General features: G+C 41.0%; 1 protein-coding gene and 1 pseudogene across 1 annotated transcript; one reads left to right on the top strand and one right to left on the bottom strand.

The window, feature by feature from the left end:
• The first annotated feature begins 6,923 nt into the window (after positions 1-6,923).
• On the top strand, positions 6,924-7,871 carry LOC103560510 (olfactory receptor 1S1-like). Its single transcript, XM_008534639.2, has one exon. It carries the CDS (start codon positions 6,924-6,926, stop codon positions 7,869-7,871), a length of 948 nt encoding a protein of 315 aa, XP_008532861.2.
• Positions 7,872-15,081: 7,210 nt separating this feature from the next.
• LOC103560506 (olfactory receptor 9Q2-like) lies at positions 15,082-18,371 on the bottom strand (annotated as a pseudogene).
• Between the last annotated feature and the right edge of the window lie 9,128 nt (positions 18,372-27,499).

The raw sequence follows: 27,499 nt of genomic DNA, 5'->3' as shown, positions 1-27,499 counted from the left end.
ATCTCGGCCTCTGCTTATCTGGGAGAAAAGATAATGCAAGAAAAGATTTTTCTTTTGACCCAATGGGATAATAGATTTAAATTCTACTTGAAACACAAAGGAGAAAGTGGTGAGCTTGTATTATGTGTTAATTGAAGTATAAATAACATAACACATAAATACGTAAATAATGTAAAATAAAATACACAGATCTCAGTTGGTTCAGTGAGATGTATTTGGGCAATTGTATTCAATAATGAAATATTTACACCACCTCAGGGAGTTCTCTTGTGCCCCTTTCCAATCAATTGTTTTCCCTGCCCAATCAACCTCTGTCCTGATCGCTATCGCTGTAGATTAGTTTTGCTCATTCAGGAATTTCACATGAATGAATTCATACTGTATGTATTCTTTTGAGTCTGGCTTCTTTCACTTAACATAATGTGATTGAGATTCACACAGATGGTTGAGTATTTCAGCAGTTTGTTCTTTTAATTCCTGAATAGTATTCCAACGTATGAATGTACCACAATTTGTTAATCCAATTTCTTTATCCATTGTGAGCTTGATTTTAATGTCTCTTCCACACTCTTTTTTCTTGCTCTTTTATGCTTGACACATGAGACGGCACCCACCATTGGATAGTTTTTCTGACTGACCCTATATTCTATTTCTTTTGCACTCCCATGCCTCATGGTTCCAGAGCCTAAGACAACTATTTCAACCAGGGCTTTCTGGAGATATTTTGTTGTCTGAGCCTTTGGTGATTTTATCACTGTTTATCTCAAACCAGCTAAGAGAGGAGGTTGGGATGTGGAGCTCCTAAATCATACTCCCTAGGATGCTGACCCCTCTGAAGTAAACAAAAGAGGAGAAGCTAATAACTATTGAAATGCTAACTATGTTGTAGGGACCAAGTTCGGTGTTTTGCAAACATCAACCCCAGTTTGTTGGTATGGAAACAGAGCCTCTAAGAAGTTAAGTGACATGTCCAAAGTCACAAACCAATTATGTGGTAGAGGTGAATTTCAAACCTAGGTCTGTCTCATTTCAAAGTCCCTACTCTTTCTGCTACATCAACCTGAAAGGATATCAACCAGAGAGCAGTGAACCAGGAACCACTCATGTGGATTCTCGTTTCATTCTGCCCAAACTAATCAACTCATGTTAACAAGTCACCCATACCTCTGGGGATCAATTTACTCATTTGTACAATGAGTGATGTTCTCATTGACCTTTGTGGTGCCCTTCAGCTCTAGATTCTATGACTCTGTTCATGGAATTACTCTACATTGTGTAATTTATGAATGACAAGGAAGCGTTTGGTAAGGAATTGGTGAATGCAAATCCAAACACCTTATCTTGAAGTTAATAGCGTGCAGGATCAGGCCCCAAGTTACAGGTCTATTTTTTACTTTGCAGGGAACTAGAATTAGCCACCCCAAGATACTTCTCTTTGGCATGATGATTATTTGGGGCTGGTTACTTTTAAAAACTGCAGACATGGGGGCCGGCCCTGTGGCCAAGTGGTTAAGTTCGTGCACTCTGCTGTGGCAGCCCAGAGTTTCGTTGGTTCGGATCCTGGGCGCGGACATGGCACTGCTCATCAGGCCATGCTGAGGCAGCATCCCACATGCCACAACCAGAAGGACCCACAACTAAAATATATATAACTATGTACTGGGGGGATTTGGGGAGAAAAAGCAGAAAGAAAAAAAAGATTAGCAACAGTTGTTAGCTCAGGTGTCAATCTTTAAAAAGAAAAAAAAACTGCAGACATGAGAGAAACTCTGAGAAGCAGAAGTTACCCTTTGCTAAGAGATATTTACATTTGTAAAGGAAATCTCTATCTGTAAAGGCATCTCCCTCTCTGTACCAGGAAGAAGGAAGCATGATCTTATCTCTAGAAACTTTCATCAATGTGGAAGGAAAAGACTCAACTCTGCATAATAACCTGACTCTTGTTTACTGCACTTCTCTCGTAATCTCCCATAACTGACTCCGCCCACCCTCAACGTCCTCCTTTATCTTTAGCTGAGGTGGTATTTAAGATGAGAACTTCTGCCGTTTTGGTGAGTTGCTCAGTTTGCCTGAGCCTCTCCCATGTATACATGTTATAAAGCTTTGTTTAATTTTCTCCTGTTATTCTGTCTCATGTGAATTTAACTCGACATCTTGCCAGAAGGACCCAGAGCAGGTAGAGGAAATGTCTTCCTCCCCTACAACTTCCCTATACGAACCTCAATCTTAGCAATGCTGACCTCTTTACTCAACCCAGGATATGTCATGCATAGTCCTACTACTTGGCCTTGGCTCATACCATCCATCTGCTTCAAAATCCTTCTCTGTATCTCCTCACCTGTATAAACCTTACCCATTTTAAAAGAATGGCTCTAGTTCACATCCTGCATGGAATATTTATGTATCACCACAGTCCACAGATAGCTCTCTCTCACCTGAATTTCTGTGGCATTTTCCCTAATGTGCCCGATATCCAATGGTAATCGTTGCACTTGTCTCCACCTGCCACTGGAAACTACAAGTTCTTGCTTCTTGTTTACATATTATATCTGCAAGTCAACTGTAAGCTCCTTGAGGATAGAACCTGAGTGTTAGCCCTCATGATTTCCCCATAATACTTAGGCTAGAACAGGACATAGAATAAAGCCTAAGTAATGTTTCATTAACAAACTTGGAGCAGATAAAATGCAGTCAGAGACTCAGGAGATTTTTCCAAGTCCTTCTCTTTAGATAGGAAGTGTCTAGGCAATAATGAATAAAAGCTTGAGAAAAACTGTTCTAGATCAACTGCACTTATACTTTCCTCCTCAGTGTATTTTCATTCTTTTGGAAAAATGAAGGCACCATAGTGTGCTACAGACTCTAGAGATAATGAGAAGGCATGAGTAGATCTGAGCAGCAGAAGAAATAGATTGTATTGGACACAAACCTTAAATTATCTCCTTCTTTCTAATGACCCTGCTCACCTCCCAAACTCTGCTACCTCTTTCCAAGGTCTCTCAGCTAGCAGACACCCACAGTGAACCTATGTGCCAACCAGCCCACACAAAGTTCCCCTTCTCATCCAAATTCAGATTAATGGCCATATTGTGGAACATGGTTCTTGACTTCCTGTGTGGCCACCAAGGGGCCAGATGATGCAACCCGAAAGTTCAGAAGAGTCAAGTCTTCATGGGGTGAATCTTGGTTGTTGGGAAGCAAGAGGGGAGAAGGAACAGGGCATATAAGTATCCCCTAGTTTCTCTTCTCCCTGAACTGCTCCTAGATATGATTTCTCCTTCCAGAGGAGTCCCAGATACTGAGTGACCATATCTGATAAGGAATCTCTGGCTCTTCCGTGCTTGTGAACAATCACCTTTGCAGTAATGCATTTCTTTGCATTGCTTTGCATCTAGTCTAGCCTCAGTTCCCCCTATTGTCCTCCTTCTTACATCCCTGGGGTTTTAACTTCCCAATAAAAATGTCAAGATTTAAATTCTTGCTTTATGCTCTGCTTTCTAGAAGACCTATGCTAAGACAGTTGTTGTCTTAGTTCCTTCAGTCTGCTATAACAAAATGCCATAAACTGAGTGGCTTATAGACTACAGAAATTTATTTCTCACAGTCCTGGAAGCTGGAGTCTGAGATGAAGGAGCCGGAAGATTCGGTATCTGGTGGGAGACAGCTTGCTAGTTCATAGACGGCCACCTCTTTGCTGTGCCCTCACATATCAGAAAGTGCAAAGGAGCTCTTTCAGGCCTCTTTCATAAGGTTACTAATCCCATTCATGAGGTCTCAGTCCTCATGACATAATCATCTCCCAAAAGACCCCCCTCTGATACCATATGAATTTGGGGCTGGGAGGTGGTGACACATACACCAAAGCAGTAGTAGATGAAGGAACTCATAGATACGCTTCATGGACAAGTTGCAGGAACAAGGATTCTGGTTCCACCCACATTTTCTTCCTGGCTGTGACTAGATAGAAAGATAGACAGAATAATTTGCCTTTTCTTTTTTCTCCATTACACATTTATCTTAAATATTAGTCATGAATAACTGTACAGTTAGTCCATAGGTTAAGCAGTTTCCTGTTGAGGAGGGAGTGAGTTTTCTTGGTTTGGTTGGGAAATAACTGCAGTATATTATGAGACACATGTAAGCATTAGAAGAAGGGATGTATTGATTTTGGTTATATCTCTGGCTATACAGCCTCCCTTGCTCCTGTCCATTTCAGGGCCCGTATTTGAGCCTTCCCAATGTATCTGTGAACCACTCAATGTCACTTCAATATTAAAAATCCAGAATTTATGTCTTTTATTTGCAACTAACAGTCCTGAGTGCTGAATCACTGAGCATCCAGATTCCCTTCCAATGCTGACAGTCATTCAAGTGATACAGAAGGCCATAACCTATCCCCTTCCATCAGAGATGGCATCGCTTTGGAGTCTTAATTGCTATTGCAGGAATTTAACTGAATTCTCAAGGTTTACTGAGTGCTCCCCACTACTAGGCATTGGAGAAGAAAGAGGGAAGGAACTCTCAAAATGCTTACTGTCTCACGGGAAACATAAGACACACAGCAAACAATCACTTGCTATTCACTTTGCTTTATACAAAATAAGCTACAAACAGGAAAACACAAGTAGGAAGAGATACCAAAGATGAACAAGTAAACAGAACTGAAGAGCTGCCTGTCTATTCCCCATTTACCTCATTGAGACTGGGGTGTGAAAACAACTGTCTGTCTTAGGGAAAACACTTCAGGGATATTATCCCAAAGGACTTAGAAGGAGCTACATGCTCCCTGTGAGCCCAGCACTATGACTGTCTTAACTCTGGTGATGAGAAAAGAGTCTGGTTCTGAAAAATACATCAGATCTGCTCCCAGTCTCCCCATCGTTACCCTGTCAACAACAAGTTAAGCTACTGGGTCCAGATTCCAGTAACTACCTGAGATCTTACCATCTTTCAGGGGTGAGTCTTTTTAGACTTTAGTGCTGCTCTTAACCAGATAGGCAGGTGCCTCAGGGACTCAGAAGAATTTGTGTGGGACTGCTGGTGCAGGGGGAGGTAGGACAGGAAGGCAAGATTAGAGATTGTCACTCAAAAATACGCACTTCCCCATTCCAGTCAAACCCAAACCAGCCCAGGGCTTAGAGATCATAGGACCCTCTAAGGCTAGCCTGTATCTTGCCCTGAGGTTTAGATATAGATGCTTGCCAGTCCTTTATCTCATTTTAGTTTTGCCTTTGAGTCTCCCTTCTACATATAAGTTTCCCCCTCTCTCTGATCTGTAAGCCAAGCTTCTCAGAGGCAAAGAGACCTCAGAGCTACTACTCCATTCTTCACTGCCTTCAGCTTTCCAGAATCCCACAGGTGGAAGTTTCCTGTTTTCTGGCTTCCTCATGGAAACAAAATCTCTTTGGAGACTTGGCGATCTCCAATCTTTGAGAGACAAGTGATTATGGAGATGTAGAAGAGAGAGAAAAATATGAGAGGGAGATGATGCTAGGAGAGTAGAAAGACAGGAACCAAAACATCTTCACTCTCAAGCCAATATTCTTTCCAATAAGCCTCAAGGTAAACCATGCTAAGTCCAGTCTCCTTTCCCTGCCTCTAGATAACACCCTGGGTGGTCCCTATAGCTTTCTGGCCACTTTTAGTTTTAAACACGTTTTGCTTTGATACTAAAGACCCACTTCTATGTATTCAAAAGCCCAGCCCAATTTAAAACTGCAATTTCACATCCTTCAAAGCATGTGTCCTCCCTCCTGAGCTCAGTTAGCTTGGGATGTGCAGGAGTAAGGAGGAAGAATGGGAGAGCAGAAAAGGGCAAAAGTCTTTAAGTCTGTTGTCATGGAATACTATCTATCAGTTGGTGAGTTATATGTGTCAGGCACACTCTGTCATGAGATTATGTTGGGTTCTTCAGAGACCCCCTCTCAAGTACTGCTCCATTAAGCAGTTCCCTGACAAGGACAACGAACTTTCTACCTCATCTCTTTATGATCTTTCCTTCACAGAAGACTTACTCCATGACCTCTTACTGCTACAGCCTCTTCCACCCTAGCAGGCTGCTTCTTGGTTGAAAATCCAAAAAGGTAGCTTGAGCCCAAAGGCCTCCTGCAGCATTCACTTGGCCTATAAGAAGCTTACATATTCATACTATGCCATGGATGAGGATGCACGATTGCCCTACAATGCTTTCCCCATACCCTTACCATAGTGGCTAATCCAATGAGGCTCCTGCTTTTAAAAGTGACAGGAGAACACAAGTCTTTAGATTCTTATGTGTCCCAGAAACTTTCCCCATTTACCTAACATTAGCCATGAATGAAGGAAGATTCTCATTCCCCTTCTTGTACACATTTTTCAAGACCAGTTTTTTTTGGAGACCTTCCCCTAACTTGAGTTGGAAGGAGCACCCACACAACAGTATATTCCTATAAGCATTCCTAACTCTTGGTTTTTCTACTTCCCCAAACTCTTCACTTTAATGACTCTTCAAGTTTCTATTTTATATTTAAAGGATGAAGATGAATGATGGGAAAGGTCTTAGGACAACTTTGTTCATTTTTAAGTACTTCCTTCAGGGATAACTACCAACTTTAGAATATGGAGTACACCTATTGTCCTCAATGTTGGGCATTTAGCTACATTTGGAGACAACTGTAAAAATAACATTCAGAATCCTGTCAGAGTTTAAAACACGTTCATTGAGAAGTATCCATCATTCCTCTGTCTTTTCTTTCTAAGGCATTTCCTGAGTCTCTGCACTGCTGACATATTTCCTTATTAAGTGGTCCTTTTCCACCTTTCATTCCTCTACACTTAGAAAGAGTGCTTACCTCCTTGCAATGGCTGAAGTTGAATGTCACCATATTGGGATTTCTTGTAGGGGTATGAATACCTGTGATCCTTTCTTCAGATCAGCAGAAAAAATGCATCAAGGAAACCAAACCACCATCTCTGAATTCTTCCTCCTGGGACTCTCCAACCAACCTGAGCAGCAGAAGCTCCTCTTTGTGCTTTTCCTGGGTATGTACCTGGTCACTGTGGTTGGGAATGGGCTCATCATTCTGGTCATCAGCTTGGATTCTTACCTTCACACCCCCATGTATATCTTCCTTGCCAATCTATCCTTTGCTGATATTTCTTCCATTTCCACCTCAGTTCCGAAAATGCTGATGAATATTCAGACCAAAAGTCAGTCCATCTCCTATGAGAGCTGCATCACACAGATGTACTTTGCTCTTATGTCTGTCACCATTGACAATTTCCTCTTGGGGGCCATGGCATATGACCGTTTTGTAGCTATCTGCCACCCTCTGAACTATATGACCATCATGCAAAAAAAGCTCTGCATTTTGCTCACAGTCATCCCATGGGTCCTCAGTAATATTGTTGCCCTGACACACACTCTTCTGCTCCTTCGACTGGTCTTCTGTGACAGCAATACTCTTCCACACTTCTTCTGTGACTTGGCCCTTCTGCTCAAACTGTCCTGCTCAGACACAATGATCAATGAGCTTGTGTTGTTCATTGTGGGTTTGTCAGTCATCACTTTCCCCTTTGCCATCATCTTCTTCTCCTACATCTGCATTGTCAGAGCTGTCATGAGAATTTCATCCACAGAGGGAAAGTGGAAAGCCTTCTCCACCTGTGGCTCTCACCTGACAGTTGTATTGCTCTTCTATGGGACCATTGTAGGAGTCTACTTTTTCCCTTCATCCACTCACCATGATGACAGAGATAAGATTGGTGCAGTACTATTCACTGTGGTGACACCCATGGTGAACCCCTTCATCTATAGCCTGAGGAACAAGGACATGAAAAGTGCCCTGAGAAAGCTCATCAGTAGGAAAAGCTTCCTTCCTTTGATGCCCTGAGCATCTAAATTCCTTTTATCCCCATAACCAGATTGGTTCTGCCCAGAGTTTGTGGCATAGTTGTAATTGTTCAGCTTTTGATGAACTCTCAGAAATCTGCCTCCTATTCCAACCTCTGAGAAGTTGGGGCTTTTGCACATAGCTCTGGTCTTGGAAACAAAGACTCTAACCCTGGTAGTAAGTCACAAAAATAATGCACATCTTTATAATATATATTACTACAAACTTTGGTACAAATTGTTTATAACTTAGACAATAACAAGTGCATGTTATACCTACAGTGCAGCTTTTGCAGCTTTTAAGATAGTTACTACTATTCCCTTATTCAATCTAGATTTCCCTAGGTCAGTTATCAATATTTGTTTTGCCAAGGTACTATTCAGTGAGATGTTTAATAGTTATAAAAATGAAGGATCCACTTTCAAATAGACTTTGGTGACTTTGAGTTAAATGAAGCAAAATGTCTTAACTAGACAACTTCTCAAAGCCTTTAGTATAGCATAAATCTCCAAGAGGGTAAGACAGTATGCAGCATTTCTCAAAACCAAACTTATTCAATCATACAGAACCTGACTCATCAGAGTGGTTCATGGGTCAAGTGTTGTGCAAAACACATTTTGGAATGCATTTCAATGGAAAACCAAAATGTGCGTATATAGAGGATATCAGTCCTAGTTCTGATTCTGTCCCCAAGTAGCTGTGAGACTTTAGTCATGTCAGCCCACATTCTCAAGCCTGTTTTCTCATCTATAAAATGCGCCCATTGCCCCAGTTGTTTCCACCTGAGGGTGTACATCAGAATTACTTGGAGGAACTTTTTCGGAATTCACATCCTCAGACATTCCGATGTCTTCTCGGCTCAACCAGTTGCAGGGATCTTGGCTTCAGGCTGGCAATTATACTCACAAGATATATCAAGAATCAAGTTTTAAGAAAACTTTAAGAAAAGATACAGGAGAGTCCCAATACGCATGCAGTAACTGTGTGGTGGAGGTCTCCTGATTCCCAGGCATACCTTCCAAATATCCTGTCATTCCACACTTATACTTGTGATGTACATGGTCATGAAAGAGAGTGCTCCATGGACATGGACCACCTCAGTTCAGGCAATCTTTGGCTATGGGGTTCCTTAGGCATTATGCCTTGCTTATCGATAGCACCCTCAGAGGTATGTGACTAACACCCATTTTGTGGTGCAGCCACATCTCAGCAAATACAGGTTACTCATCAGTCACAGATTCCTCCATAATCAATTTTAACAAACAGATACTAATGCTTGAGTCACTTCAAAGCCATTTCAGTGGGACTGTCATGTGTCTTGGATTTGGTGTACACCTATATCATTCAACGAGTTGCAAAGGGGATTTGACTGAAGGTCAAACCTCAGACTTCTCTGAAGCTGAGAAAAGGCTACAAACCAGGTTTAACTACTTTCCTTCCACATCCCACCCGGGATCTACTGACTCGGACTCTTGTGAAGGAATCAGGCACTTCTATTCTGAAAACACTCCACAGGTGACCCTGATGTGCTAAAGAGTCACTGAACCTCAAGAGCTCTGAGTTCCAGTCCAGCACTGGAATTTTGTGAATCTACATGCCTAATGATTGATGGAGATATCTTTCAGACATCCACCTTAGAAATACTCTGTAGCTACCCACAAGTGTGTGTACTTTTTCCTGTCCAAATCCTCTTTTTAAACATTTCCAGATCTGGAGCAAACTATTACTAGTTACTGAATCCAATTTCTCTAACAATTGCACTGTAGCGTAGAGAAAAGATCTGGTGCTGAATCCTGGCTTTTCAGCATGTTGTGATCCACTTGTGTGATCTAAGGGAAATTATTAAATCATTGAAACTCATCTCCTTCATCGGTAAAATGTGAATAGTGATCCCAACATCCCAAAGCTGTTTGTGGCTAAATGAACACATATATTAGACAATTACCTTAGGTGCCTGGTAGATCATAGACACTCAAATAAAAGAAGTGTTCCTTTTTTTGGTAACTGTCCCCTGGCTTCCAACTCCAATCTACCTGCCTACCAAACTAGGTTTATTTGTACCCAGTCTAAACTGACTTCTATTCTTCTTGAAACTTATAAAAATCCAATCTTTTTAAGAGAAAATATGTAATGAGCCACCTGCCTTTTTCTGTGGTACCTCTTAAACTTTTATGCTTCATTTGAGTTGTCATTCCACCTGCTTTTATACAGATTACCAAACTAGCTTATTAAGAGTCCTGCCTTCCTCAAGTACCTCAAAAACAACCCTATTCCACCCACAGCTCCAACATGAAACAACACAGACTTCTGCTTTCATTATTCCATATGGAGTAGTAGAGAGGCCTAGATTTGTGATTGAGAGACTTGCTATCTGGTCCAGCTCTGCAGCTAACTCATTGGACCACAAGCCACATTACTAACCTCGGTTTGTTTTCCTGTAATATAACAATTGATCTCATATGAGCAAGGAAAGTTTTATAACAGTGTGTCTCATTAAAACCCATTTACATAAACAGAATATGCAGAAAGAAATGCCTGAGAGGAGAGTCTAGAAAATATTATCAGTAGTTGTGATAGACTGTATTTTCCCAAAATGGACACAACATTTTTCATCCCACACCCTCTTGAAGAAATTTGCCACTTCCTCATCATGAAAGGGAGTCTGTGTCCCTCCCCTTGAAACTGAAGGGCTTTGGGGATTGCTTTGACTAATAGTGTAGCACAGAAAGGGTGCTGCATGATTTCCAAGACTATCTAAGAAAAGCCAATAAAGCTTCCATATGGTACTTCTCCCTTGGGACATGCACTTCTGGAGCTCTGAGTTGCCATGTAAGTAGTTCTACTACTCTGAAGCCGCCATGCTGGAGAGACCATGTGGAGGGATCACATAGAGTTAGAGACAGATGCCCAAGGAAACCAGCTGTTCCAATCCACAGATTTTGAGTCTTCTCAGTCAGTCACCTAACATATGAGTGAGCGAACATTCAGCTGATCCCAGCCTCAGCTCTGACTGCAAGCACACAAAATCACAAGAGAAGACTGCCTAGCTGAGTCCAGTCAACTCCTGGAACCATGAGCGATAACAATAAAATGACTGTTATTGTTTCATATCCCTACATTTCAGGGTGTTTTGTCATACAGCCAAAACAGTGGTTTTATTTCATAGCATAGAGTGATTTATATTATACCCTCTGTTGCTTTGACATTTTACAAGTAATCGTCATTTTAGGAAGTAAAAACAGCTTTCTTATTTTAAGTAAAATAAACTGTCTTGCCTATTAAGCCACCATGCTTAACATGGTGCCAGAATCTTCTCAGCTACATAAACATCGATTGAGTAGATCTGTAATTTTTTCTTTTTATTCTGGTTTCATCAGCCTCTATTTGATATAATAAGAGCCACCAGCCTTAGACTCAGGTCATTTGGTTTAAATTGATTGTCAGTGGTCCTTTATCACCTCCGACTTGTAGGTTCCGCAGGAGGCTGAATCCACTCTAAGGTAAAGCTCCATCAGCAGTGAGTCACGGGGAAGCTGATTCAGCTAGAAATAGACTTGTATGCTAGCTGGGAGTTTGCCTGAGGAAGTGAATTAGAATTAAGTTTGAGACACAAAAGACAACTGATTAAGAAAACAGAGAATCACAAACTTTTATGAAAACCTTGACAAGTTTTCACAGAGGAGAGCCATAAATCTGTACCTTGACACTTGTATTTTCCTGAGTCATTCTCCTATTTGTCATTTTCAATGAATATCTACTGTAAACCTTTTATTTACCAGGCTCTGAGTCTGGCCCTGAGACTACAACGATGAATAATTCACAGTGCATGACCTGAATGCACTCACAAACTAAAGAAAGAAACTGACACAAAAATAATTTTAAGTGATTTTCAAGACTGGACAATAATTAATGTCATTAGATTTAGAAAGCATAAAGATTTTGTGCAAAGCACAGTCAACTAAATTTTATGCTATACTTGTTCTTTTGCTAGTCATACTTGAGAAAAGTCAACTTGTGGTTTTATGAATAAATTAACAGAAACCCCTGATATCCAAGTGTAGGAAACAAGTGCAAGAGAAATGGTTAGTAAAAACAAGCCAAAAAAAATCCATATATTGGGTAGGAATGACTTGAAGGCCTAATGTATAAAGTGTCAGCAAATACTCTTTTATTTATTCACTAAACAAATATTTTTTAAGTACCTAGCGAGAGTCAAAAGGAAGTGAGACAGCGTTGTTGCTCTCCTGGCTCTTACTTCACAGTGTGTGAGACAGACAATGAACATGTAGATAAATAAATGATGGCTATAATATGAGGCTGCAAGAAAGGCTGTGATAAAAACTAAAGCGGCATCAGAGGATGAACGGTAACACACGGTGGAAGAACTGTTTTAGATAGAGAGATTCAAGAGCTGCAGAAGACCTCTCTTAGGTATTTGAGCCGAGAACTGAATAAAATAAGGGAGTAAGCCATGAGAAGACCTGGGGAAACACATTCCAAGGAAAGGGGAGAGCAGAGCAGCTGTAAAGATCCCACTGCGGGAATGGTTTGGCATCTTCAAGGACTAGTAAGTGGATCGGACTACGGGTAAAGAGGGGAGAAGCAGATATAGTCATGGAGGTAGTTAGGGACCCAACCTGTCTAAATCTTATAGGCCATGGTAGACACTTTGAATTTTATTTACATACTTTAAGTATTTAATAAAATAAGTATTTAAATCCAGAGGTCTAGATGAAATTACCTAAGGAGTGACTACAGAGGGAGAGAAAGTCCTATTACTAAGCCCTGAGTAACTCTAACATTTAAAATAAGAACCCAACAGGGGCTGGCCCCATGGCCGAGTGGTTAAGTTCACGTGCTCCACTGCAGGAGGCCCGGTGTTTCGTTGGTTCGAATCCTGGGCACAGACATGGCACTACTCATCAAACCACGCTGAGGCGGCATCCCACATGCCACAACTAGAAGGACCCACAACGAAGAATATACAACTATGTACTGGGCGCTTTGGGGAGAAAAAGGAAAACAATAAAATCTTTAAAATAAGAACCCAACAATGAATTCTGAGGAGCAGCAGCCAAAGAGGTAGAAAACTAGAATAAAGTGGTGTCTGGAAGACTGAGGAAGAAAATAAAAATTGTTCCAGGAAAAAGGATGGATCAACTGTTTCAAATACCACAGGAGCCAAACCATCACTCCTGAAATCAGACTTTCTGATTTGCTCTCTTCAACGCGGGCCACTATCACCCCTAGCAATCTTTCAACCAGTCTTGCATCCTCAGGGCTGAATTCAAATAGAAACTGCCTCCTTCAGAGCATTTTTTTCAGAAGATAAAAACATCTCAAATTTCTTCTTTGCCTTCCATCTTCCATTGCTTATGCCTCTCCATATACTTCTTTTAAAGATTGGCACCTGAGCTAACAACTGTTGCCAGTCTTTTTTTGTTTTTTTAATTCTTCTCCCCAAAGCCACCCAGGACATAGTCATATATTCTAGTTGTGAGTCTCTCTGGTTGTGCTGAGTGGGACGCCGCCTCAGCATGGCCTGATGAGCAGTGCCATGTCTGTGCCCAGGATCCGAACCCGCGAAACCCAGGGCCGCCAAAGCGGAGCGCGCGAACTTAACCACTTGGCCATGGGGACAGGCCCATATACTCCTTTTAACAGAGGAATTTAGATGACCCAGAACTGCAAACTCCTTTTAAAACTGGTATATACACAGATGTAGGCAATATATCTGTGACCTTTTTAACCAACCAAGAATACTCAGGAACATCTTCTACTTTCTTTGATAATAAAAAGAATACTATGCGGAGCCAGCTCCGTGGCTGAGTGGTTAAGTTCGCGTGCTTTGCTGCGGCGGCCCAGGGTTCCGATCCTGGGCGTGGACATGGCACCATTCGTCAGGCCACGTTGAGGCAGCATCCCACATCCCACAACTAGAAGGATATGCAACTGGATATACAACTGTGTACAGGGGTGTTGGGGAAATAAAGCAGGAAAAAACAAAAAAAAGAATACTACGCTATGACCAAGTGTGGTTTATCCTAGAAATACAAGAATCGTTTAACAGTCCCAAAGCAATCAATGGAATTCACCATATTAATAAACACAAAATAAAACTATGTGACAGTCATCTTAGTGGATGCAGAAAAATCTTTTGACAAAATCCAAAATCCATTTCTGACTAAAAAAAAAGAAAATCTCAACAAACTGAGAATCAAAGGGAACGCTTTTAATCTGATAAATGTTATCTATGAAAAAATCTACATAATGAATGGTGAAAGACCAAAAAGTTTTCCCTAAGATCAAGAACAGGACAGGAATTTACACTTTCTTCACCTCTATTCAACATTGTATTGGGAAGGAAATAAGTCAGACAGAGAAAGACAAATATTGTATGATCTCACTAATATGAGGAATCTGAAAAAATCAAACTCATAGAAACAGAGATCAAATTTGTGGTTGCCAGAGGTGGGGTGGGGGGGGGGCAGGGAATTGGGTGAAGGTGATCAAAAGGTATAAACTTCTAGTTGTAACATAATAAGTTGTGGGGATGTAAGATACAACATGATGACTATAGGTAACAATGCTGTATGGTATATCTGAAAGTTGCTAAAAGAGTAGATCTTTAATGTATAGTGAAAAATGGAGATTAGTTGTTGCCTGGGAGTATGAAGGGTTGTGTGGTGGGAAGGGACATGTGGGAGAAAGTACAATGGTGTAAAAGGAAACTTTTGGGAGTGATGGAGATGTTCATTATCTTTATTGTGGTGATGATTTCATGAGTGTATTCATATGTTACAACTTACTAAATTGTACACTTTAAAATATATGCAGCTTATTTCATGTCAATAACACCTGAACGAAGCTATTTTTAAGAAGTCTTAGCAAATCAGAAGGGACTTCAGACACATCCTTTGAGTAGTATCTTATGAGATGATACATGATAGATAGATGATTGATAGATAATTGATAGAACAAAATAATGAAGTATATGTATTTCTTAATGCTATTAAATGGTAAGAAAAACAATGATCAGCATTTGAAAAGGAATTTTGAGTTCTTAGCTGATCACTGAAGACTGAAAAGAAGACATGAAGGTAAGATTGGTGACTGCTTGGAGCACCGTACTGAGGAACTAGTTACTAGAGGAAGGTTTGACTCAAGAGCTGCTCTGGAAGGGCTTCAGAAGGCAATCGTTCATCTGAGCCTATCCTGCTCTTTCTGGAGGAGCTGCAAATTCTCCCAGATCCTCCTCTTTGACCTACAAGAGGGCAAAGGTGAGTTTCATGAGCCTCATATTTATGTCAGGCCAGAAGATGCACCCACACCAGCCCAGACCTATCAAATATTGAGACCAAGGAGACAGTCGAAATCCAGACACTTCTGAAGCAAATCACAACTGAGAATTTGGGCCTGGGAGAAAAAGGGAAAAATGCAGAAGAGTGTATATTATTTAAGAGTGTGCACTTTGGAAATCCTCCCTGGTCTGCCTCTTTGTTGTTTCATTACTTGGATAAGTTACATAACTTCTTTGGGTCTTCGTTCTTCCTTTTGCCAAATGAGGTCAATAATAATTACTTTCCATTAAAGTTGTTAGGAGGACTAAAATAAATGATTCATGCAAAGCTTTTAGCATAGTGCCTAGCTTAGTTTAAGCGTGCATTTGAGTGTCCATTAGTTTAAGAGTTAAGTTAAAAAATTATTAGTGAACTCTCTATTTCTGGAGGTGTCTGGATCAAGGCTGATCTCAGCCCACGGGAGACTGTTCCGGAGAGTTCTGAAATGAAGAGTTTACTAATCAGCTATGGGTCCCTCTGTCTTTTGATGCTCATTGGGCTGTGGAGCTTGTGACAAGCACCATAATAAAACTAATGTTTATACAACTTCACCTAGCACCTTCCATTCTCCACATGCACCAAGTTGTGAGGATAAATGAGATACATATAAAACCCGGCACAGAGTAAATGCTCAATAAATTTTATTGCTCAGTTGAGAAAGCAAGCTGATAGGCCCCAACTAATCTGAAGCCATAGAACTAAGAAGTGACGGACTGGACACTTTGATGTCAAGTTCCAAGCTCTTCCTACAGCACAAATGCCTCTACCACCTACCACAGAAGTTGATGTGTCAGGAGAACATTTGCATGGCAGTTAATATTTGAAAAATGGCCCCCAAGATGCACTCTGCAGAGTTGCCTCATCCTCTTCTGCAGTTTTTAAGTGATTTGTGCAAAAACATGAACAAAGGCTGATGTGTGAACCCAAAAAAGCTCTTGGACACCAGTGCAATTTTTTCCCTCTATCTTTCTATAAACATACCCACCCAACTGTTTTCTAAAATTTTTGTCATATGTCCTTAAAATGAAAGTTCCTAGAGTTCAGAAGCTGCCATTTATTTAATCTACACACCTCATTTTCTCATACACAACTACAGGCAAACACACACACACACATAGCCACATGCTGTCACGTTACACAATATTAGCACATCAGGTTTATAAAATAAATGTTGTTGACTGCCTCCTACCTCTACAGATTGGACGTTTTTCTTTTCTTCACCAGGTAAAAGGAAAAATAAAAGTGTAATAACAATAAATTCCAGACTGAGTGGTTATATGGAGTAGCCAGCAGTTCATAAGCAGGAGACTGTGTACATGGTAATTAAGAGCTCAGGCTCCAGTGGAGTGGAAGCCCCACTCTGCCACTTGCATGCTGACCTTGGGAAAATTACTCAACTTCTAAGTCTCAGGTGCCTCATCTACTTGTAAATCAGGTGAGAATTAAGTCAGATAATTCCTGTAGCCAACATCACAATTCCTAGAAGGTGATCAGTGCTTAGTAAGTATTGTTATCTATTATTATCATCATCATTATTCAAAAATCACATAAACAGTAAAAAGGGAAACACGAAAGAATAAATGATAAGATTTACAAAATCCCTTTGGATCAAAACAGTAGCTGCGTTTGTCAATAACTTTTTGACTTTCCAAATATTTTTCCTTCACTCATCAAGTATTTGTCATGCGAGGAAATGCACTGCCTTCAAGAGATACTAGTGAATATGACAGACATGGTCTCTTCCCATTCATGCGTTGAATTCTCAAAAATATAGTCATATAAAGTAGGTAAACCCACTTGGCAGATAAGAAAACAGGACTAAAGAAGTTGGAATTTAAAGGTAGACACTGCAACTTGGGATTAATTCATTTATTTAACAAATATTTCTCGAATGCTTCTTATATGCCAGGTACTTTGGTAGGCACTGGGAAACAAAAATGAATCTCACAGATAAAAATGCTTATTCTCATGTAGTTCACTTTTTGTTGTGAGAATTAGACAATGTGAAAAATGTAAAACATAGTACATCAGATAGTGATGAGTATTACGCAGAATAATAAATCAGAAAGTAGAGGTGGAGTGTTCCAGTTCAATTTTAAGTAGGGTTGTCTCCCTACTTACCTCTCCAAGTAGATGATATTTGAGGAAAGACAGAAAGGATGAAGAAACTAGGGAATGACAGATATATTTGACAAGAGTCCTTCTACAGCCTTCCAGAAGTTTTGGTCTACTCAGGGCTTTCCTAACAGCCTCCTTTACCTCCTCATTCCTCAGACTATAGATAAGGGGGTTCAGCATTGGCGTCACCACTGTGTACAGCACCGACACCACTCTGTCTTCCTCTGAGGACTGGCCTGAGTTATCTCGCAGGTACATGAAGATGAGGGTCCCAGAGAAGAGAGCCACAGCAGTGAGGTGGGAGGTCAGGTCGAGAAGTTCTTGGCCGGGCCTCCAGCAGAGCAAATCTGCATGACAGGCACAATGATAAACAGGTAGGACATCAAGATCACCAAAATACAGGCAGGCATGACAAAAATGGCAAACACAATAATCACCACTTCCTGGATGTAGCTGTCCCCACAAGTGAGTTTTAACAAAGGAGGGAGGTCACAGAAAATAAAGTTGATCTCATTATTTCCACAAAAGCAGAGCCTGAAGGCTGTGACTATTCAAACAAAGGCACTGGAAAGACCAGCAATGTAAGCTCCAGCCACTAAGTCCAAGCGGGCCCTCTCAGTCAAGATGGTGACATAAAGCAGGGGTTGGCACATGGCCACATAGTGGTCATAAGCCATGATTGCCAAGAGGTAGCAGTCAAGGGGAGCACAGAAGGTGAAGAGGAAGAATTGAGCTGTGCAGCGAGCCTGCGAGATGGCTGTGCCGTGTTCCCACACACTGTGGGAACACGGCACAGCCAGCATCTGAAGGAGCATGACCAGGAGTCGGAGATGTCCACTAAAGAAAGGCGGCTGAGGAAGAAGTGTATTGGGGTGTGGAGCCAGCAATCTTTGTGGATCAGGATGGTCATTGCCAAATTCCCCAGGTGAGTGAGTAGATAGAAACTCAGAAACACCAGGAAGAGAGGAAGCCCCCACTCAAGATATTCAGTGAATACAATCAGGAAGAACTCTGTCACCACAGTGTAATTCTTCCCAGCCATCCATTCAGCCATTTACCTGCAAGGGCTAAGACAAAAGAGCCAGGCAAGGGGATCCCTGAAGAGAAGTTCAAGTCATTTCAAGCAAAAAGCTTTAAATTGAGTTTCTGATGTATAGGCATTCAACTTCAACAAATTTTTCAGGCTAATGTGGAAATGGACAAACACAGATCTCACTAAAAAGAAAAAAAAAGTGATGAATGCTTCTATTATACTAAGAATGGAGAGCAAATGATTCTCTAAACTTACAAGTCAGCTCTTATATTTGCAACTCTGTCCCCAGTTAGCTGTTTGATCTTATGCAAGGCACTTGACCTCTCTGAACCTCAATTTCCTCTTCTGCCAAAAGGGGATCATAATATCTGCCCTGCTGATGAGATAAAGTTAATGCATAGATTAAAACAGATGCAAAAGTGCATTGGAAAGTTAAAAGCACTTCACGTATATATGGTGGCCATTTAAAATTTTAAATGAACACTTTAAGGAAGGAAAATTTATATTCTATGAACAAAAGAGCACGAACCAAAAAAATCCATTAGCAATCAGCAATGGGCTCTGCTTATTGTAATATTTCTATTCTCAGTCTAATAACATGCATGTTTAACAAACAGCTGTTATCCTAATTAGAGTTGGCTGGCTTACTAAGGGTTTTTTGTTTGTTTTTCGTTTTTGTAAGTACTAGCATTAACCTTGGAATGAAAAGAGCAAGCATAAGCTTCTTTTAGCGCCAAAGCTCCATAAGCATTGCTTGGTTGTTCTCACAGTCCCTAATAGAAGCAGTAGTTTGATAAACAGCATCCACACTTGAAAGCAGAAATACTTCTGCAGCCTCGTATTGTCAAGCACTGATGGAGGAATCTGGGTTAATGGACTTGGGGTCCTTAATAGAGTTCTAGAACAGGGCTATAAAGGAGGGCTTTGATTATATTTGATTACTCAGTGCACCAGCAGCCAGGCCAATACCAAGCTGACCTATTAGGGATAATAACAAAGAAAAGAAATTAGGTTTGGAAGCCATGAGCTGGGCATGAACAGTCCTCACCTGAATTCCACTTCACTATTGCCTTCTTCCTTTGTTTATTGTTTCCTCTGCCAGTGACCTGCCCATCCAGAGGAAATCTGGGTTCCAGTTCACCCACACTAGATGTGTGACCCCAGGCAAGTCACTTTTCCTCTCTGGACTTCAATTACCTTGTCTCTGTTCCCTTTCAGTAAACAACAATGTAGCATGTGTCCACACTCATAGCAACCTAGTTGCTATGGGGTCACTTCCAGAATCTCTCTTATTCTTGCTTTATAGAGTCTCTATGTTTCCTCTTACCCTTGACAAAACAATACATCCCTGATGCTAGAGTTTCCTGAGATTTCTTTCAGACTAAGTCCATGATAGCACAGCTAGGGGACCAGGCTCTCTCCTGGAGCTTCTGATGCAGCATTAGACCTTGCCGGTGTTGCTTCTTATATTCACTGCTCCAGTATCGTGCCATAATTGGCGCCTGAGGTGAGTCTCCAGAGAGAAGCAATTTATCTTCCCATGACTCCCTAACAAGGTGTCTAATATCTTTGAAAATTTCTCTTTAATTTCAAGCTCCCAAAGCCCTATCCCACATCCTGCCATCATTCACCAAGGTCTGATGAGGTTGGTTCCTAGTCTTGCCTCACTCCTGCTTTGTACCAAAAGGAACGTATTTCTTTGAAAGTTTCCTATATCTCAGTTGGGAATTTTGTCAAAGGTTTTGCACAATGCCGTCCTAGCCGGCTATGCCCTGACCCCAAAAGAAGGCTGTTTTGTAAGCACTGGCTTTTGCTCCCCATTGCCAAGACACACTGTAATTGGTGACTCTGAAACTTTACCATTTGACAGAAGCAGAATGGTGCAAGTGGGAGAGTCACAAGATGAAATGTTGGAGAGACAACTGTGGGCAGGTCGTAAACAGACTTCTACCAGACAAACTGAGCAAATTTTTAATGGTGGCCAACCTCTCCTCCAGAGCACTGGTCCTCAAATTTCACTGTGCATACGAACTACCCAGGGAGTTTGTTTAAAATGTGAATACTATAGCCCCACCCCCACTAATTCTGATGCAGTGCCTCTGCCATGGGGTGCAGGCATCTACACTGTTAACAGGCAGCCCAAGTGATTCTGATACAGCTAATCCGCAAGTATTCTATCTAGAATTGTGCCTGGGGAAGCATTCTCGGGAACTCTAGTCCTGCTTGACCCTCTGTGCACCGTGCTGTAAACTAAAGTAAAATAATACACGTGTGTTCTTGAAGAGCATGATTTCTCCAAACTTTCATCAGTGCCTTCCTTCCTCACAGGGGACCTAAGATAGTTGGGGTGGGCTTGATGTTTCCCCATCTCGTAAATTAAAAAACCTAGATACCGAGAGGGCTATGCAGCTACTTGATAGCAAAACAAAGTGCTCTGTTGACTAAGCCTACTCAGAAAATGGCACAAGACAGGAGGACTCCAGTGCAGTGGTTCTCAACTTTGCTGCATTAGAATCACCTGGGGAGCTTTTAAAATCCTGAAGCCCAAAGTGTAGCCCTTAACAATTAAACTAGAATGTCTGAGTGTAGAAAAGAGGCATCAGTATTTTTTAAATCCCCAAGTGATTACAAAGTACTGCAATGTTTGAGAAACACGGCCAAAGGGCTCCTAACTTGCAAAGCTTTACATTTCCCCAGGTGTCTTAGGTAGACATTCCAGGGAGGAAAATAGGTTTACTGTTGTTATAAGTTTGGAAATCACTGCATACTCCTTCACAAAGAAAATCATATTGCATATCAACATTGTAAAGGATCTATAAGATCCTATAATTAAAAGACCTTGTCAACTTTCTTTAACCTACTATTTCCCAAAAATATTTGACCACAGAACATCTTTTTCATTAAAAGCAGATTACCATCCTACAGAATTAGAATTCCTACGGAAGGATGCTCCTTAGGCAGTGCAGCTCTAAAAAAGCTCAGCAACTGACCGAATGCCAAACTGCAAAGCAGTAATCATTCCAAGAAAAGGCATCTCCTGATGACTCATCTCAAGATCTGGCTCCTTTAAGTCTCTGTCAGACTGGCTGCCCCCAGAGCAATGGCTCCTACAGGGAAAGGATTTGGGAAGGGGCCAGGCTGAGAGCAGCATCCTTCCAGATGGATCCCTCAGGAGATGTGAAAGAGGAAAACGTCTTACCCTTTAAGAAAGAACTTTTCCTTCAGTTGTGAAATAGATTCAATGGCTGAGCCCCTGCATTTCTGCTTCACAAACAATAGTGACTCCGCCCAACTCCCAGGTGAAATCAGCTGCTGAGGCCATCAGAACCATACTTTCAGGAAGCTATGGTAGAATTTACAACCTCTATCAGATAATTAAGATGATTCAGTCGCCATGAAGGCCAGCCCCAGAAAAGAAGAAGAATGAACCTCATAGAGTATAGATCAAGATTTCATTTGAGTATCGAGATCTATCAAACTAAAGTAAAAGAAGTTTAGAAATTTGTTCCTAAGACCTACAGACCTGACCAACTTTGATTTCCTGATTTGGAGATTCAGGGTATGGTGGGAGCTGAGTTAAAACATGAAAGGGAGGGGGCTGGCCCCGTGGCCGAGTGGTTAAGTTCGCGCACTCCGCTGCAGGCAGCCCAGTGTTTCGTTGGTTCGAATCCTGGGCGCGGACATGGCACTGCTCATCAGACCATGCTGAGGCAGCGTCCCACATGCCACAACTAGAAGAACCCACAACGAAGAATATACAACTATGTACCGGGGGTCTTTGGGGAGAAAAATGAAATAATGAAATCTTTAAAAAAAAAAAAAACATGAAAGGGAAATCGGACAGGACAATAACAGCAAAGACTACTTAAGGGGCTTACTATATGCCACTTCACTCTTCTAAGATGACAGATGATTGTTAGATAGATAGATAAAGTTGTATTAGTTCATTTAATCCACTCCGGAGTCCTATCAGATGCTATTATTATCCTGCTTTAAGGAGATGAGAAAATTTAGGCACAGAGAGTTGAAGTGGATCACAAATACTCCCACAGTAAGGGGCAGAGCTAGGGTTTGAACCAAAGCAGTCCGGCTCCAGAATGCACACTCTTAACTCCTATATTACACGACAAACCCTCATGAGGATGTCTCTGAACTCCCTGTTTGGGAATAGTTGAGGAATCCTTCCTTCTATGTATGTATTTTCTTTCTATCATTTTAGAAAGAAGGAGACTGGGCTTAGATATGGAATCTAAGTTTCAGAGTGAGCAGATTGTGGTAGAAAATTTGGGGGGTATTTGGCCAGGCCCTTGCTCCTTCTAAGTATTACTCACAGCCATGGTGAAAGAATGGACTCACCATCCACCTTGGCCCCATATGGCCTCACCTTTCTAAGCACAAATAATTGGGTAAGGGGAAAACTCAATCTGAGTTGATTGTGGAGGTTAACCCTCCTTCTTCCAAAAAAGCTCTTTTCTTAAACTACTTTAAAGTAGATATCTGTTCTTTGTAGCCAAGGAGTCATGACTAGCAGCCTGGAGAAGCCCTAGGAAGGACTGCAGGTTTTGGTGTAAGGAGAATATATCCTCAGCAGTCACCCTGGAATCCATCTATACTGTCTTTCCCCATCAATAGTTATGTGGATCTCATGCCAATTCAAGGCGGAGGACCACCTATTGCTCATAAATTTGCTTTGGAAGGACTTAACATACTGTAACAGTTCATCATTGGTGAACTGCCCTCACTTTACACATTCTGGAACTGCAGAATTTTTATAGGCTCCTATAAGATACTAAAACCAAAGGGATATTAGAAGTCAATGAACCCATCTTTCCAATTCAAAGGTGAACTGGCTAAGGTCCCCAAATAGGAAGACAGTCAGCAGTTATATCAGTTCATTTGATTCCCAATCCATGACTTTTTAAGGCAAAACTGGTTAACTGGCACTTTCCCCAGTGGTCCCTTATTTCTCTCAAATACAGAAGAGGCCCCATGGTGCTGGCCCCGTGTCTGGGTTATTAAGTTCTCACACTCCGCTTCAGGGGCCAGGGGTTTGCTGGTTCAGATGATGGGCACGAACCTATGACCACTCATCAAGCCATGCTGTGGTGGCATCCCACATAGCAGAACTAGAATGACTTATAACTAGGAAATACAACTACATACTGTGGCTTTGGGAATAAGAAAAAAAAAAAAAAGAGGCCCCAAATAAAAGATAACCAGATAATCAAGCAAATTCATCTTGATTCTTTTCTAAATTTAAAAATGCGTATCTGCCCTTCTTATCCCCTAATACTCTCAGGGGTATGCAGGCCTGAGACAAGTTTCTTGCATTGCTTCTTTTATAAGTTTTCTCAGAGCTTCTATGCCTGAACTTCCCAGAATGATGTAGCCAGAAGGAACTTAAGGTCCAATCCAACTCCTCACAAATGTGAAGAATGAGAGCCTAAAATGGGAATGATTTAGAGTCCCTGGGTTTCTTAACGGGGGCTTCTTAGTTACAAGTAACAAAAGATGGCTTGAACACACAGATGAATTCATGACAAGATTCTCAAAACCATGGGGAGGGCAGGCAAGGTTGCGGCTAGACCTCAGGGACAAATGAGACTGGTAACTCCATGACATCAGAAATTTCTCCAATGCCCATAATTGTCTCTGAAAACCAGCTTTATTTTCTTCCTAAACGTACTCCTTCCATTGGTTGTGTCCACATTTCACTTGTCCCAGCTTTTCCACCACAAAGGAGATGAAAATCACTCTTTCCGATGCCAAGTTAAAGAAAATCCTATGGAAGGTCTCAGATGTCATAAGGCCAAGGGATGGGGTATCAGGATTAGCCTAATGTTAGCCAGGTGCCTACCTCAGGGTCAATCACTGAAGACCAGAAAGACAGGATCTACAGGGAAATGAAGTACTTGTGTGAACCAAGAGTAAAGAAAGGAGCATTTTCCAGATGAGACGGGATGCTGTTCTGGAAACACAAAAGAAGAGATTTTCAACATGCTAAGGTAAGAAGAATCAGGGAAATTCCCACTGTGCCTCACAAAATCCCACAGGAGTGGTGGCTGAGCAGTGACTTGGGGAGGCCACAAGAGGCAGCACGGGAAGCAGATCTGCCACTGGATACAGTTCATGTTTACATCCTACCTGCGAATCTTGTGGTCATCAGAAAGACGATTGTTGTTTAGTGATTTCTTTAAGCTTTATGCCCAAATTCCTAGGGCCAATGTGAAGTGTAGAAAGTTTGTCTCTGGCCACTCCATCTTCCTTGGCCTTGGCACCCATTCCCATACTTCTCAGTTACCTAGTTCTTGGGTACTCACTCCCTTTCCTAAACCGTGCTCAGAGAGGGCTCTGCGCAGTCTCCTTCTGAAGAAAGTGGCTAGCAATGCATAATGAGGATTCTCTTCTCAAATAATTTACACTTTAATAGAGTTAAAGCCTGGATATATAGAGTGTCAGACCACAAAGGGACTCAGAATTCTCTTATTCTAAACTCTCCCCCATTTTGCTGATGGAGAAATTGAGGTATAGAATGGGGAATTCCCTTATGGAAGGACATACAGCTGGTTAGTGGCAGTCACCACCCAGCATTCTTTCAATCATATCCTACAGTCTCCAGAAGAGAAAGTCAAGCAGGCTAACTTCAAGCAAAGGAATTGGAAGCAAAGAAAGGGGATTTAAGAGGGAATCAGACCCCTTTTTGGCACCTTGAAAATCACGGCATATTGCAACCAATGTAAGGTAATATCTACCAACTTGCACTGCCACTGGAAGGGTTGTAGCTTTTCTTTTCCCATCTCTGGTACCAAGCAATGTGGTGTCCAGGACCCCTATTTTAGATCTGGGGCCAAAAAAAGTGAGAGAGTCTCCTGAAGCCACCAAAGAGGCCATGATACCAAGTCCCTTCTTGGACAGCTCCTGGAGGTCTTGGCTTATGGTAGTGGAGTCTCCTTGGAGGAAACCAGTGTTGGCAGAAACTTGAGAAGGGAGTTGGGGGAAGTGCAGACGAGTGCCAGGCTTCAGACCAGGCAGGGTGTGGGTATGGTATCATACTTGCCATCCCCTTACTGAGATGGATATCCAAGATTCTCTCTCCAGAAGACCTTTTTATTCTCCTTTTAGCCATTAGAGCCACATTCAAAACCTCCTAGTAGATAGTGTTTTCTGGTTGTTGTAGCCTAGCATTGCCTAAGTATGTATATCCAAAAGCGGACTTTTGAATGATTTATCATCAGCTGTATATTTTCTGTTAAAACAGGACTTTCATTAAAATAACTCAACAAAAACAATCACAGTTTGCTTTAATTGAAGGACTTTAACACAAGATATAGCAAGATGTAAGGAGATACTAACACTATTTACAACAAGGCAACCTCCCTATTATCAACTATTCTTTAAAATTGCCTAATTTAATCCTGTCTTTGCTTCCATACTTAAGTGGAAAGCATTTTTTTAAACTTTCCCTCAGCAGTCTTTATAGAGTAAAAAGTAAATGAAGTCCCACTGGGGCTTTGTAGACACTAGTTCCTACAGATCTTTCAGTTAGCCCTTTCTTCTAAAATAGAAGTCTTTAACTGCCTGCTTAGAATTTAATCAGAAGGCATTAAATTGTCTCTTTAATCCTGGAAACTCATTCTCTTAGTAGTCCCTTTCAATTCGTCATGAACTCCCTGCCTTCTGGCAGATTCTAAGAGAGCAAATAACTCTTCAGTATACTACTCTTATTCACACAGACTCAAAATTGTCTTTTTCAATCAGGAGGGAGCATCATATAACTAATCCAAGCTTTCTAACTACTTCCTTAACTTTTCCCACCACCTGTAACACAACTGACACAGGAACTATTTATTAACTATCCCCCTTACAAGAACTGTAAATTTCCAGCCTGGGTTTTAATAACCAGACAAACCACCGTTAAAGGGAACAAATGTTTCTCTTGAAAATTGTATATCTTGTCTTCTAGAATAAACACAAAGTCTTTGAAGATTTAAAGGCATAGTATTTTACTATAAGTGATCTTAAGTTGAATATCCTTTGTATGCCTTCACTATGAATGTTCCATGCTTTGCTTATCTGATTCTTTCAATTTAAAGTCCTATTACTGGAATTCCAGGTGTGACACATCATTTTTGGCTGGCTGAGTTTGGAATCATCCTCTGTTCATAATATTGTTGATACGGTTATACATTTCCACATGGTTTATATCATTCATATACCTGAGACTTTGTTTTTGGGAAATCCAAGGGGCAGGGAGAAAAAGAGCTTGAGTTCCAGGAACAAAGATCAAAGAAAGAACAGAAAATGATGAGTAGGTGGGGCCTGTTCCTTTCTAGTGCCTTGGATTTGATTGAGGTACCTACAGTTAGAGAAGTGAAGATCAAGAACCAACAGATTGTTTCCATATCTTGGCTATTATAAATAATGCTGCTATGAATGTAGGGATGTGGATATGTTTTTGAGTTAGTGTTTTCATTTCCTTTGGATATATTCACAAAAGGGGAATTGCTGAATCGTATGGTAGCTTTATTTTAAATTTTTTGAGGATCCTTCATACTGTTTTTCATAGTGGTTGTATCAACTTACAATCCCATCAACAGTGACAAGGGTTTCCTTTTCTCCACATCCATACCAGCGTTTATTATCTCTTGTCTTCTTGATGATAGCCATTCTAACAGGAATGAGATGATATATCATTGTGGTTTTGATTTGAATTTCCCTATTGACTGACGATGTTGAGCATCTTTTGACATACCTGTTGGCCTTTTGCATGTCTTCTTTGGAAAAATGTCTATTCACATCTTTTGCTTATTTTTTAATTGGGTTATTTGTTTTTTTGCTATTGTGTTGTATGAGTTCTTTATATGTTTTGGATGTTAACAGACAGAGAAAGACAAATACTGTATAATCTCACTTATATGTGTAATACAAAAGAAAACCAAAAAACCAAACTCATAGAAATGGAGATCAGATTTGTGGCTACCAGAGGCAGAAGGTGGGGAAAGGAGCATTTGGAAGAAGGTGGTCAAAGGCACAAACTTCCAGTTATAAGATAAATAAATACTAGGGATGTAATATATACATAATGTATAACATAAATCCTAAGAGTTCTCATCACAAGGAGAAAATTTTTTTCTCTT

Source organism: Equus przewalskii, chromosome 11, assembly GCF_037783145.1.
Source record: "Equus przewalskii isolate Varuska chromosome 11, EquPr2, whole genome shotgun sequence".
In the NCBI taxonomy this organism is placed as follows: Eukaryota; Metazoa; Chordata; class Mammalia; order Perissodactyla; family Equidae; genus Equus; species Equus przewalskii.
Note: the sequence above shows the minus strand (reverse complement) of the source record. Positions and strands in the feature narration are given on the sequence as shown.